The sequence below is a fragment of the Cavia porcellus genome, unplaced genomic scaffold (assembly GCF_034190915.1).
Source record: "Cavia porcellus strain 051 isolate PalLab524CR breed Dunkin Hartley unplaced genomic scaffold, mCavPor4.1 scaffold_2, whole genome shotgun sequence".
NCBI classification, from domain to species: Eukaryota; Metazoa; Chordata; class Mammalia; order Rodentia; family Caviidae; genus Cavia; species Cavia porcellus.
In genome coordinates, this window is record NW_026947485.1 from 109451754 (window position 1) to 109467018 (window position 15265).

Sequence of the window (15265 nt, forward strand, 5' to 3'; positions counted from 1 at the left end):
GGGTCTTGAGGCACAGGATGCCCTCTCCTGTCGGCGTCCTCACATTTTAACACCATTGCTCTCAGTCCTCTGTGGGTCACGGTCCCACTCTCCTTTCTACCTCAGGGTGTGCGGTGTAACAAAGGTCCTGAGACTGTGGGCCACGGGGGCAGACAGACCTTGGCTCCTCACCGGGTCTCGGTTTTCTCATGTTTAAAGTCATGGAAATAATAAAACCAGCGTCTTCCTTTCATACTCATTTTACAGCTGTTCTCTTGAGCTGTGAGGGTTTGGTGCAACACCCCCATAAAGCTCCTGGTACAGTTTGGGACACATTGTAAGCATTCACTGTTGTTAATAAGAGAAAGCCCTTTGGAGACTGCAAGGTGACACCCTAAGAGCTGATGGTGACAGCATGATAAGGGTGTTGATTAATTAGAGGGGCAGTGTTTATACTGCAGGGCAGAATTATGTCTCCCAGGAGTGTTAGGGCTCTGGGGCAGCACCCCCATCTTACAGACAAACTGAGGCCCAGTGAGCTCTCTCAATCCTCCTAATACTGTTTCTCAGCTCTGCCGGGTCTGGAGGGAGGGAGGAAGAGAAGAAGCAGGTCTTGGAACCCCACCGCAAGCACAGGCTTTGCAGAGTCTATGAATATTCCGTGACTCCTGAGTTATTTGTGGCACTTCAGTCAAGCTGGAAAATGTATTCATGTAGCTGTTCTGTTGGTGTCGCTGAAAACATTTGCTGGGTTTTTTTTTTTTTTTTTTTTTTTGTCTCCTTTAATTGAAATGTTTATTCTTTTATCTACACCCCTTATTTGGGGCACTGCCAAATCTCTTGCACCTCAAGATTCTTCAAAACAAGGAAACAGAACTTGGCTGGCCCTGCCCGCCTCCATTTCCAGCCCTTGGAGTTAAAGATGAGGGCGGAGTAGGGACTGAAGTCTTCTGCTTGATAAAGCAAAACCCTGAGTCACGAGCACTGGCACTGAAGGAAAGGGAGAAACGGGACTGTGGCTATGGGTCCCTGCCCTGAGCGTCTCACCGTGGCTGCTGCCCCTGCTTGTCCTGTCCCAGAGGGACAGCTGGTCCGTGCCCCCCTCACTGCCTGCACAGCAGCAGCAGCAGGACAGCGGCACGTTCTAATGGACTCTGGGGCAGGCAAAGTGGGAGGAGCAAGGTGGACCTGATACAGGGAGGACTGTGAAGCTGGCTGATGTGGCTGGCCGGGCTGCCCATGGAGTTGGAACTGGGAAGAGATAAAGCTGGGCCCTATTCTCCAAAACGGTGCCATGAGGCCGTTTGACCTCTGTGCACGGGTGCCCGTACTAGAGTCTCTCAAAGTGTTTGTGGAGTTTCCAACTCTGGTTTTTGTTTTGTTTTTTTTTAAGTGCTACAACCTCTTTTATATATCAAAAATCTCACAGACAAGACTCTACCCCCCAGTAGCTACCAATGTCACATCCATTGATGGATAGTAAAAACCAAATGCCAGTATCAATTCACCAAGGTTTTAAGAGCAATTGGTTTTCTAACAGTGTCTGTCTACGTTTGGGGGAAAAAAAGTAGTAGTGGGTGATCTGTTGTTTATTCAGCCTAGAAGTGAAATTTATGGAAGCCTATGGATTGCGTTTCCCCACCCCACCCTACTGGGTGATTAGTGGTAGCTCTACCCTCCCTCCATCTATGCCCTGTGACTGGGCCAGGGGCACTGCCCCTCCTTGCAGGTGAAGTCCAGCCACCTCCTTCACACCCCAAACCATCACCGCTAGCCTGACTTTCCACAAGGACCCATTTCCCTTTATACTTGACAAATCTTCCTGCCCTGCTTTCTGCCAAAGATACCGTACATGGCTTTAAGGATGTGTGCACATGTGAGTATCACCTCAGCTTTGCCTGTCTCTTGTACACATCTCAGCTGTACAGAACGATGTTCTTAAGTGCCCTTGGCCGCATCTCTTCCAGGTCTTTATTAGAGCTCAGGTCAAAGGTTTCCTCCCTAAAGCCTGTCCTGGGCACGCTAGATAGAGGAGCCCTCCAACAGCCACCCCATCCTCTTTACCCTGTTACTCAATTTTTGTTTTCTTCATGGAGCTTGTCAATGACATGATTTATTTGTTCATATATTTGCTTGTCTTCCACATGGAGAATGGAAACCCCACAAGAACAATGACATTCCCAGTGACAAAAGAGGGGCTGGTCCCCAGCACACTTCTGTCAATATAAATGAAAGAGTCCTGCCCACGGCTACACAGTGAATGAGCTGCAGCCCCAAGATTCATCCCTGGGCCTCCTCTTTCCACCATGTTCTTTCTAAAATACCCAGTAAGTGGTAAACTGCTGGATCCCAACGTCAAGGTGTTACCACCAGACCTTCCGTCTCCCCAGGTTTAGCCTCCTGCTGGCTGGACTGTCAGCTGGAATGTGAGTTCTACAGCTGCGCTGTCCAATATGGTAGCCACTGGCCATCTGTGTTTATTTCAATGTGAGTTAGTTAAAATTGAATGAAATTTAATTTACTTCAAGTACTCAACAGTCCCAGGTGACTAGTGGCTACCGCACGGGACAGGACAGATCCATAAGACTTCCACCAATGAAGGAATTTCAGCTAGCCAGCACTGCGCTAAAGAGAGGGCGCCTGGATCTGTCTTACTCATGTCCCCAGCCCTTGGAAGAGTGGTGCATTAGCAGTTTCATTACAGGGATGAGTACATCCGTGTCCATACGAGAGCCTCTGTCTCCTCTGCCACTGACCTCTCTCCTTCCCACAGGAAGAGACGAAGCCAGCAGTGTGGAGGTGACGTGGCCAGATGGCAAGATGGTGAGCCGGAGCGTGGCCAGCAGGGAGCTGAATTCTGTGCTGCAGATCCCCTACCCCCGGGATGAGGACAAACTTCAGGACCCAGCCCCACTGGAGGTGGGTCAAGGCATTTGGATCAGATTCCCAGAAAACCAGGCATCAGCTACAACCCACAGGCCTGTAGAATGATGAAACTCTTAGCAAAGGGCAGGATTCAAAATTATTCCTCCATTTGTAATTTGCACAATACCATCACACTCATATCTTTTCTGCTTCTCATAGAAATTCTGGAGAATCTTCATGTCAACTATTTTGCACCCATTTACATAGGAGGAAAACTGAGGCCAAAGAGAGGGGCACCCTAACCATACCCAATTGTAAACAGGGTTATGAATTGACCCTCAGTCTCTGTTACCCTCCAGATTATTTCCAAGGCTCTGAGGAGGACTCCTAGTGCCCTAAGGCTGGTCTTGGGCCCCATAACAGGGCCTCTTGGGGCTCTTTGAGGAAGCAGCTGTGGACTGATCTCTGTTAAGGCACACAGATCCCATATGCAGGGAAAGGAGCACAAGTTTGAGTTAGATGTTGTTGGTTTCCCCTCTCCACATTCCCAGTGCAAGGGAAAATGTCCTAGGAGGGAAGGCTCCCCCAGGTGTGAGGCTAAGCGCACCCTTCATGCTGAGGTCGGGTGACAGCTGCCCTGTGGCTCTGACTAGGAGGGGACCTGAGGTAAGGCCTCCCTGTCTCACCAGTGTCTCTGCTTCTGCCCCTCTGCAGTGCGGCCAAGGATTCTCCCAGCAGGAAAGGGGCCACTGTGTGGGTGAGTTGCCCGAGGGCACCGGGGAATGGGGCAGGGCTGGGGTCCCTCGGGCCCATCAGTCAGACCCACAGCAAGGTCCGGGGTGCAGACAGGGGCAGGAAGGGAAGGAGAAGAAGGTGCTGTTTGTTCCAGGACTCTGGATACCAAGACAACTGCCATGTGACTCACCAAGTGTCACTAGTGACTAGGAGGCTGAGTCACCACAGTTCTGGGACCTGGCAGTGCCTGTCTGCCACGGAGATAGAACACACTGGGGAGGAGACACACCACCACATGAACATTGCAGTCCAGGATGACTGGGGGCGGGCACGCTTCACCCTGGTACAGGTGGAACAGCCACATGCCTTGGCCAGGCAGGGGAGCAGCCAGCAGCGGGGCTGGTGGGCAAGCATGAACCCTCCCTGGGGCATCTAGGCAAAGCTGTGTGGGGCAGGGCACAGTGCAGATGGGCGCCTGCAACTTGGGGCAGTACTGGAGGTCAGGTCACGGTGACACTGCCAAATGGCAGATCCGTGAGGGTCCAGTGACCTGCTAGGAGTCCCCAAAGGCCTGGATGATGAGAAAGGACAGTCCCAAGGCTAACATCTTCCCTCCCAGTGCAAGGCAATGAGGGCTCGGCCCACAGGAATGAGCCGAATGGACACAGCCCTTCCCCTGCGGAGCTTGTGGCCGATGGAGACGCCCACCCACAAGGGAATAGCTTATGATCTCACAAGGGGATCGGGGCTGGGATGGACAGAGGCAAGAGCCTGGGAGCACAAAGGTGACACTTAAATCAGTCTAGGGAGAGTCCTTGCAATTGACCTAGAGTGGTTAAGCTGGAACCTGACAGGTGAGAAGGATTTGGACAGGCACCGATCAGGCAGCAGAGGCCTTGCCAGGAAGCCACACAGCTACAGGAGTCGGGGAGCGAAAGGTGACTCCCCCGTACTCTATGCCTCCATGCTGAACAGGGAGCACATAGAGACCCTAGTTTCCTCTGCATGCCAAAGACTCTTAAACCAGTCAGCCGCCCCCTTCATCGTCCAACAGCCACGGATTGCCTCCTCTGTGGTACCAAGTAGCACCCTGGCTGGGGATGCAGCTCAGCCACTGCCCCGAGGAAAGCGCACTTTAGAGAGGGACACAGACCCCAAACACAGGGTCACACGGCTAGGCAAGGCAGCTTATGAACCCTGTAAGCGAGGAGCTCTCTGGAGACTCTTCTGGGTGGAGAGGACCTTTAAGCCAAATCTGAAGAATGAGAAAGATCCAGCTACAGAAAGAGCTGAAAGGAGAGTTTTTCTGGACGATAGAAGAGCAGAGACAGAGCTGCCAGTGCATTAGAGGGGCTGCACACCTGAGATGGAGAGGAGGCAGGAACGTGTCCAGAAGGGGCTTGAGGCTCCAGGAAGGAGTCCAGACTTTGTTCTCAGGGCCCTTAGAAGGCAAGCAGAAGAGTGAGCTGATGTAATTCAGGTTCTTCAAAGATCACTCTGGCTGCTGAATTGAAGACTGGGTTGGAGGGAAGAGTGGAAGCCCGGAGGCCAGTAAGGCAGCACCCACAGAAATCCAGGCAAGAGATTGTGGTGGCTGGAAATAGGGTGGCGGCAGATGAGTGAAAAAGTGGACAGAGAAGAGTGTACAGTGGGGAGGAGGGCATGGCGTGGGATTGCACGTGGTGCGAGAAGAAGGGAGAATTCAAGGATCGTCCCAATTTCTGCTGGAGCAGCTGAGTGGATGATGGTGGCATTAACTGAGCTAGGGTGGGTGGGGAAGGGACAGAAGAGGTGTCAGAGCTGAGAGAAGTCCAAAGTTCTGTCTTGGAGGTATTACTTTGTACATAGTAGACATCCAGGTGTGAAGGAGGTCGTCAGTGATTGGATTCCTAAGTCTGGGGCGCAGAGAAAAGGTCATGGCTGAAGTTTGCAGTCATCCGTGGACGAAGGGGTCACCTGCAGGAATTATGGTGGCAGAAAAGAAGACCACGCCTAGAGTACCCCTCCCCCAGATGCACAGGTCAAATACAAAAGGAACCAGATGGGGGAACTGAAGTAAGGGACAGGGACATGCCCAGTGAGAAGGGACATCCCCGAGGTCACAGGGTGGGCAGGCGTACTGCACCCCTCTCTGCACACCTCCCTGGTGAGTGCCGCCCCACCTTTCAGACACCGACGAGTGCATCCAGTTCCCATTCGTGTGCCCTCGAGACAAGCCCGTGTGTGTCAACACCTACGGAAGCTACAGGTGCAGGACCAACAAGAGGTGCAGTCGGGGCTACGAGCCCAATGAGGACGGCACGGCCTGCGTGGGTGAGTGGGGCCCTAACCGCAGCCTCGTAGCAAGAGGAGGTTGCCCTGCACTGGGGAGCCCTGGGGCCCAGCCCCTGCCTTCTCCTGTAGGGACAGAGCCACTTTAGATTCATGTTGGGTCTCCAAGGAAGACCATGACAGAGGCTTGGAGAAGCCCCGTGGCTGCTACCACCACCTGCATGACCTCGGGTGCTGTGTCCTGGCCTGAGGCTTTTGCTCTGCTCTCATCTCCTAAAACTCGTGTTCCTACCCTGAGGTCAACCTGTATTTTCATAGCTTGGATGTGAACCATGAGTCATCTTTGGCTGAAATTCTGAACTGGTACTTGTCTTCTTCCTCCCAAACTCTTCCCTCCCCATTCTTCCCCTACCCCTTTCTCTCTTCCCTGTTCTCTGCCTCCCTGCCTTACCTTTTCACAGCTCAAGTGGCCTTTTTAGGTGGGTATTCTTCGGCTGCCTTTAGAATCTCTGAGCCTCTGTCTCAGGCCTCATATCTTTCTCTAGGCCTTGGACTTTGCCTTCAGCTATATGCACTTTAAATCCCATCAATAAAGGAAAAAACAAAACAAACTAACAACCTTTGTGGAAAAGTAAATCTCTCTCCTGCTGCCTGTCTTTCTGTACACCGGGTAGACTCTGCCTCCTGCTCCCTCTGAATGGACAGCAGGGGCGGCCATCTTTGAACAGGAAAGTTTGTGAAATACTGATCCAACCACAGTTGTTTGTGAAGCCTTTCTTTGCATGTTTTCTGAGAAAACAAAGAATGTTTCCCTTGTCCCCATCCAACCTCCCTTGCTCCTTCTGAAGAATCAAGATAGTCCTGTCTCTTCTGTACCTTCCAGTGTCTTGAGAGCTTCTTATTTTGCCCTTTACAAACATGGCTCTCAGGTTGCTGGTCTGGTTGATCTAATAATGTATCATGTGCCTGCTGCTTTGGCCTGTGCTGTTGCTGCTTTGTGTGTCCTGAATTCTTGTGGTAGCAAAAGCCTTACTGGAGTTGATGGTGATGATGGGAGGGCAAAGGGTGGTCCTGTGGGACTTTGATAAAAATGGTAAAGTTCGAACATGCTAAGTCTTCCAGCTTCTTCTCTGGAGAAATAATCCAGTAAACTCTCTGCAAGATATTAGCACCCAGCTGGTAGGGGGAAGAATGTGTGTGGTCAAGTAGATGTTGGTTGGAATGCTGAATTAGCGGCAGGCCTCCCTCCAGGAGATGCTCGGAAGGCAAGTCATGACACAAGGAAAGCGCCACTCCCGGCATGAACTGTGCTGTGGGTGTACGCAACCATCTTCATATTTGGGGAAGCATTTGGACCGGGAAGGCATGAGCGCGGGACAGACAAAGAGGGAGTACTCTGGGCCTTTTTCTTGGGGGAAGTCACATCTCCATTACAGGACTCACTTCCCCTAATCTAATGGTGAGAGGATTGGGCTAATATTTCCCAAAGAGCATTTTGTTTTATTTTGTTTTGCCTTGCTTTGCTTTCCTTGGCTTTGCTTTTGAGAAAGAGACTCACTATGTTGTTCCTACTGGCCTTGAAGTTACCATATATGCCAGGCTAGCCTTAAACTCACAGCGACCCTCCTGCCTCAGCTTTCCAAGTGCCAGGATTATAGATGTGCCTTACCACGCCCCAGGAGACTCTTCCCTTTCTAAGACTTCTCAGTGTGTGTCTGGACACAGACATGGCTAATCTCAGACTGCCCTGATTTCTAGAAAGAGTCTTGCAACTCAGTGTCTTAGAATCCTGGAAGCTTCTGTGGCCTGAGCAGCCTTTGGAAATGATGTAACACCACAGAATATGCTCACAACGAGCCTCAGGTAGTGAAGGCATAGTATAAATCAGAGATCTATTCTTCATGGGGGAAAAAGTCGCTCCAAGATATAATAAAATCGCACTTAAGAATGCAGCAGGCCTTTTAAAAACATATTTAACAAAAAACTACCTTTTTCTGATATCATAATAACACTCCCAATAAATCACAAATATGAATTTCTTGTAGTTAGTGCTGTTTTTACACTTAGAACAGGAGCTTAAATGAAAAGTTTTAAAATAAAAACAGCTACAATTTCCCTGAGAAGCATATACCGACTAAAAATCACTCTATTTCTAGAAAGCTCATTCCTGTCTATCGATATAAATTAAAGATCTGGAAAGGCCTGAGAGACGAGACTTAGATGAAATGATCAAGGTCACTCTGTCCAAGGTCACAGAGCCACCTGGTCCCTGAGCCAGGGCAGCAGCCTTTCCCGCTGTGTCACAGGGGCAGTAGGCAGCTCTGTCATGGCTCACACTATTCCCTAATCATTTTGGAAGCTGCTGCCTTGTTAGAAATGAACAAGTGGATCTAAGATCGTGAGATAAGCAAAACCCCGAAGCACACCGAGGAATGCTTCCAAATGCAGTGGTAAATGACAAAATAACAGAGCCCATTAGCTGGCCACACAGAACAGCAGGAGAAATGAGGGACAGAACAACTAGTGAGAAGCCTATCAAGGACATCAGGATCTTTGGGATGACACCAGATCTCAGAGGAGGCCTTGTACTCCTGCACATTGGATTTCATTGGTGGCAAGGGCCAGATTCATAATAAAGAGGAGTCCAGGACCCCAGCCAACTACAGCTTCCTCACTTCTGTAGGGGGATTTCCATTTGATCCATTCATTCACTCACCAGATATTAGCTGGACACCTGCTGTGTGCTCCAGACACATGGTGTTAAGCAAACACAACATGGTTGTTGTTCCCAACTGCCTAGCCTTCATCCTGATGGAGGAGTGAAGTTCAGAGATAGGAGAGGGACACCAAGAGACTTTCTGAAAAGTCTAGCTAAATTCTTGGGTTCCTGCAACAGCGAGCAAGCTCTCTTTATCCATTCATTCACCTACATAGTCACTCAGCAAGCATTAATGAGAACCTCCTGTGTGACAACTCTCAGTCCCTCCCATGAAGAAGGTAACAAGCTCCTTCCAATGAAAGATGATTGTGTGGGGAGAAAATATGAAGCTAAAGAAACCCAGAGGATGCGGAGGTACTGGATGAACCTTTCCTGCCTCCTGAAAATAAGACCCACGCAGTGAGCTAGGAACCCAGGTGCCTCAAGTTCAGTCCATTTACCTGCCATGCTGTACCAGCCTCACAGATACGCAGCTGCAGAGTTACACCCTGGCTAAACAAGATCAGAATTCCCACAACCTCTCTCTCCTAATTCTTCCTCCTCTGAGCCCCAAACCCTTGCTGTAGCCTTCTGAGTTCACAGTCCATCTTTTCTTTGTCCCATGGCCCCACCTGGACTCCTGGCATCTTTTTTGGATTATGCTGGGCATGAAGATGTAACAAAAACAGCAGAGGCTGTCAGGGGCAGATGAGCAATGAAATGGGCTGGAGAGGGATGGTGCAGATGGAGGGGCCACTGCCCACTCCACCAGAGTAGGAACATGGGCCTATGTTGCCAGGTTTCCCATTTCTCAGAAAAGCCAAAAAATAACAGTAGCAATAGTACCATTTTCATTCTGTCTAAGAATAGAGCCTCTCCCCTTGAATGTACCCCTGGAAATGACAGTAACAGCTTACTATGAGCTCAGCATGTCTGGGTACGATCTAAACTCTTTACAAGAATCAATTCGCTTAGTCTTCACAGCAATCCTAACAGGAAAGCACTATAATTATCCCAGTTTCATAGATAAGCTAATTGGTGTCAGGGTCACAACAGCTGGGACAGAGGTAGGCTTGGGTTTCACTCGTGACCTCTTCATTTGGGTGGCCAACTGGTTTATCCAAAAGCTATGCCCTCTCATGCTGCCCTGAGTGACAGACTTGAACAGGATGGGGGAAATGGAGTCACTGGTAAGCAAGGGAACCCAGCCCATCCTCCCCAAGGCCACATCCATTTCTGCAAAAGGAGTCGACCTTACTGGTAAGGAGAACACCTCTCTGGGGAACATGGCCAGCCTTCTCTGGGGCAGAATAGCAAATAATCTGCCACCCACTTTCAGCATGTACACAGCTTCCAGCCCTGCTCTGGGAAGGCGCCATTCTGAGGGCCAGGAGTTTGATTATGAGTCACTCTGGCTGCTATGGCCCCTCCCAGGGCCTGGGGATCACACCCAGGCTTGTGTCCCAGAACTCCAGCTCAAGCAAAAATTCCACCCTAGTCTCCAAGAGCCACATGGAGACAAGAGAATAAATACTTCATTTTTTCAGGGAGCCAGCCAGGCTTTCTCAGATCCCACACCAGTCCCTCCACCCAGACTCCAGCCCAGGAGGCAAGCTGATGTGCTCTCCTCATCTCCCTCCCCACTGTCACCCTTCCTTTTGCTCTTCTGTGTGGCCAGAACCCCAGACATGAGGCCAGGAACCTGCCAGGGACTGATGCTGCGTCTCTTAGCAACAGGCACGTCCTAGAAGGAGGAAGGAGGAGGGCAGGGGAGCTCCAGCTGGTTAACACCAAAGATAATGCCAACCTCTGCATTCTGCAGCTCTGTCCTCTTAGGGAACTGCAGTTGCACAGTGACGTGGTCAAAGGGTAGGACCTCAGAGGAAAAAGAGAAGGAAAAGATAGCCTCAGGAAAAGGAACTAACATTCACGGGATGCTCGCCATATGCCAATAACTTTACATATGTGTCTCCATTCACCCTCACATCCATCCTACAAGGCAAAGGTTAATAATCTTTCTTATTACCAGAGAAACTGAGGCTCAGAAAAAATAAACTACTCAAGGTCGCCACTAGCTAAAGTGGCAAACACTGTAATTCAAATCCAAAACTGTTTAGTTCCATTGCCTGAGTCCTAGAGCCTTATGCTGTGCAATCTCCAGATAACTGACAACTGGGAAAATTATTTAGCCAGTTTTCACTCAAGTGCATTGCTTAGCCATGGAAGGGGAATTATTCTAGTGGTTGGACGTGTACACCTCGGAACATACTGATGAAGATTCCTGCCCAGTGAGGAATGTGGCAAGGTCTAAACAGTAACTATACAGTGTGTTAAAAGATACCAAACCCTAGCTGTGGTGTATAAGGCAAGATGGGAGTGCCAGATGGAGGTAGACTGTCACTTAAAATAGGATGGGTCAGGGTGAGCTCTCTGAGAAAAAAGCATGTGAGTAAAGGCTTAACGTAGGCGCGAGGTGTCCCTGAACCTCGATTGCTTATCTGTTAAATAGGGATGAAGCCTCACAGAGTTATTTATTAAATTTGACAGAATTAACTAGAACTGATACCTTACAGTCATTGTATGAAACAAAACAGTGCTTGTTACGGAGTAAGCCCTCCCCAAAACTAGAAATATTATTACTATGAAGTAGCAAAGCCCAGGGTGGAGCATATTCCATGCCAGAGCTGCTCAGCCCAGCATCTCTCTCTCTCTCTCTCTCTCTCTCACACACACACACACACACACACACACACACACACAACCCAGATGCCTCCAAGCATTTCAGAAGTGCAAGCACATGAATAATTTCAACAATAAGGGTGTCAGTGCTGATTCTTCCCATTTTGCTGACATAAAAACTGAGCCAAGGGTTGGTCCACCAAGTAAGCAGAGGAGCTGTGCGTAAGCCTTGGAACATAACTGGGACTAAACTGGGAATGAAGGGATACAGTGTCAGAGGCAGCTGAGCAGGTGAAAAGAGGAAAGCAGGGTCAGGAGCCCAGGGATAAAATGGAGGCACAAGGAGAATCTGTGTCCTCTCTCCAGGAAGTCCCTGAGAGAAGGGAAGCAGGCTGGCGTCACATTAATCCCCACGAGGTCTCTCATCTGCATAAACAGCCCAGAGCAGACCAAAGACTTAACGCCTGAGTCACTGCTGCACCCCAGTCCATAGGCTGACTTTCCTCCCTCCGTGGAGCTCTAGAGAGGGAGAAACACACAGCCAGTTCCTCAGCTGCTCACAGGGACTGTGGTAGAGACGCACACTTAGACCAGATGTACAGCCTGTCTGCAGTTTCAGGTCCCAGACACAAGGCAAGAGGGACGTGGCAGTACGAAGCTGTCTCCAGGGCACTGTCAATGCCTAAGCCCACTGGTAACGAGTCCTCTTTCCACATTTTTTTCTTAGACACCTGAGGAAAAACTCCTGTGGCCCTCCTTCATTCCTTCTTTCCACCTATCCTGAAAATTTTGTCTTTATTGGAAACTCTAAAAATGACTCAGATTTGAACCCCGTACCTGCACTTTGAAGTGGCCTTCAACCACAAAATAAAGCCAATAACAACATCCTTGAGGGACAGTGGTGAGGCTCCCATGAAATAAAGCATGTAAGGCACTCTTTCTTCCCAGGGACTGGTCTGATAAAATGCAGAGATTATTATAAACTCTTCTCGGCCTTTTGACCTCCTGGTTTCACCTCCAGCAAGCCTGATTTTACAACAATCTATAAGTCATTAACTGGGGTGATATTAGACCTAGAAGAATCCTTCCCAACAAGACACATCCATCACTCAGAGTTCGTTCGGGGACTGGGTGAACACAGCATCTTCCCTTTGAAGAGTCCAGCTCTGTGGTTAGAGCTGTACCAGAAGCACAGGGCCAATCTGTACCCATCCATCCATCTGCCTCTCCAGGGTCTCCAGGGTCCATCTCAAGCCAAGCAGCCTCAGACCCGTCAGGCATCTCTCCACAGCCATCTTCGCTATATCCATCCACTTACCCATCCATCCATTCATCTATCCACCCTTGGTACTTCACCCTCTGGAGCCCCAGGCCCAGACTTCTAGACAAAGCACGAAGTCCCAGAAGGATTTACTGTCCCCTACTTAGGGAACCAGGCAGAGACTATCAGATATTTGCTTCCTTTTCTCCTCGCCCAAGAAATCAGAGCAGAGTCACAGGGACACCACCAGAGATGATACCGAGTCTGATGCCCAGCACGGGGGAAAGCCTGTGGTCACTACTTTTACCCTTTGAGTTATGCAGTGACCACTTCAGTTAAATTGCATCACTCAGTGACCGTGGCCATCTGCCTCAGTCTGCATTACCACTTCTCAGCAGCACTCTGCTCCTGGCTTGTGGATTACAGGCTGTCCCCCCACTTCCTACCCATGTGTGATGGGCTGCACCGGCCGCTCACCTGCCAACGGTGAAGCCTTATGGTAGGCACTCAGGTGGGGAGGAGGAGCTAGAAATGTGTAAGACAAGACCTTTACTCAAAGAGCTTACCAATTAGGGGCGAAAGAGGAAAGAGCCCTCTGCATATCCGCGGCCTTGTGAGCAGTGTGTATCGTTTCCTCTTCCAGGGCCTTTCTCAACTCTGCTGTCAGGTGGTAGCTGGTCCCCAATCACTTTTCCATTACAGAAATCGATAATGTGAATTACTCCAAAATAACGAGCACCTCTATGCCTTTGCAAAACTAATTTTTCTGTGTGTGCATTTGCACAAGTTTCACCCTGGGTCTGGAATCTGTCTTTATGAATCAATGAATGCCATCTTGCATCTGACTGTGACATACTGTTGCAGAATGAAGCAGGGTTTGGAATCAGAGACTTAGGTTCAGGTCTTTGTTCTGACCCTTATCAGCTGTGGGCCCTTGCCAAACTACCCGACAATCTGGAACATCAGTTTCTTCATCTAGAAAATCAGATTTCAAATATAGCCACCCACCAGAGTGTTAGAGAACTAAATGGAATAATAATGTACATCGATGTTACTGGTGTAGATTAGGGAATCAGTGAACCCTTGGATAATTCTGCTCTGTACAAGAATCTGAAACCTGCCATGAATCTGTATCGTGAGGCCACTGTATAATAAGGTCCTAGTATCGCTTCCACATAACAATAATATCTTACAGTGGAAAAACAGATTATCATTTACAAACAGGCAACCCCATAATGCTCTCATTTTACAAATGACAAAGCAGAGATTCAGGAAAGTTAAGGAAGTTATGGAGTCCCTGGCTGGAGCAGCCCTCTGATTCCCTTCCCTTGGATTTCTGCCTCCTCCTCCTCCTCCTCCCCTCCTCCCTGACCCAAAACACAATCCCCAGCACAGCGCCGGGAGGCTGCGTGTGAACTCTGCTGAGGGACAGGCCTTTGGAACAACCTCTTGGAGGAAGAGCTGAGCTCGAACCAGTCGGCTCTTGGTGCTGCCAGAATAAATCCTCCCAGAAGTCACCTGAGAAGGGCCATGTGGTGACTCCTAAGGCTGGACTCTGCAAGCAAAGAGAGAAGCTGATATGGTGAACCACCTGTTTCATGCCCAGCACATTCACAGCTGGTTTCTCACTGAATCCGCAAAATCAGTTGTTCATAACCCCTTATGGGGCAAGAATCACAGACCCCTTTGAAAATCTGCTCAAAGATTTGGATTCTCTCCCCTCAGGTGAAGGCACTGATGGTGTACACAAGTGCAGGGAGATCGAGATTAAGACTGGTCTGAACTTGGTCTATTTTAAGATTTTCTTAGGCACCGAGAGCCTTCTTTTCTGGAGGCTCACCCCTATCATATCAAACACTTTTGTTTGTATCCATACCTGACAGTAAAAACATATATATTTATATATGCACATATATACACACCCCAAATTGAATTCAGTTGACTGGATTGATATGTGTTACATTTGTAGACCTTTAATAAAAATACATTTCAATTTTGTGTTCTCTTTTCCTTTTTTGGAGCCAGTAAGCCTTTTTGGTGAATTTTATTGATACATATATCACAGGTACAGAGTAGTGTGCAGATCACATGTACAGAGCAAAGAATACAGGGCAATGAACTCTCAAGGAGTGAGCACCCCTGCTCCCAGGACTCTGGCCAAGAAGCAGAAAATCAGGAGCTCCCAGGAGTCCCAGACCCCTTTCATTCACTGCACCCTGCCCAGGGGAATCGCGACCCTTGTTCTCACAATGTAGATCGGTTTTGTCTCTCTCTGAGTTTATGTGGAATCATAGTTTTTCCTTGTTTTGCGTCTGGCTGTTTTTGTGGAACCAGGCAGTTTTTTATTCAGGTCTCAGTTGTCTTCAGAGGCCTATAAAAGACCCCTGGGCTCTTGGCATAGTCAGAACCAGGGATTCTTCACCTTGCCTTCACATTACAATCACCGGAGGAGCTTTTTAAAATCCTGATGCCCAGACTACTTGGGGGGGGGGGGGTCCCAGGACAATTAAATCAGAATCTCAAGGGATAGGACCAGGCACTGGCAGTTCTCCATGACTGCGGGAAAAGTTGAAAACCTCCAGAGTCTCCACCATGTACTGATGTCATGTCATGAAGCTGGGGCTGAAATTTAGATCTGACTTAGCGTGGTGTTTGTTTTATCTCCTGTACTGATAGTGAGGCCAAAGCCAGGTCAAGGCACCCTCTTCGGGAACCAAAGATGTGGTGTGGAGGACAGCGGTGTTCAGAGGCAGCCCAGCACTGGCCATGAGAAGAAA

The 15265-nt window shown here is 49.3% G+C and overlaps 1 protein-coding gene across 5 annotated transcripts in view; it reads left to right on the forward strand.

Moving 5' to 3' along the window:
- Crtac1 (cartilage acidic protein 1) overlaps nt 1-15265 on the forward strand; it is a 155730-nt gene that overhangs the window by 131290 nt on the left and 9175 nt on the right. Inside the window, exons 12-15 of one of the 5 annotated variants that reach the window (XM_003479565.5) lie at nt 2753-2898; nt 3559-3601; nt 5749-5892; nt 13879-14481. In XM_003479565.5, the coding sequence (XP_003479613.2) occupies nt 2753-2898; nt 3559-3601; nt 5749-5892; nt 13879-13913 (368 nt within the window). In that variant the 3' untranslated portion in view covers nt 13914-14481. The other 4 variants (XM_013143529.3, XM_023561602.2, XM_005008056.4 and 1 more) reach the window with 4 other exon arrangements.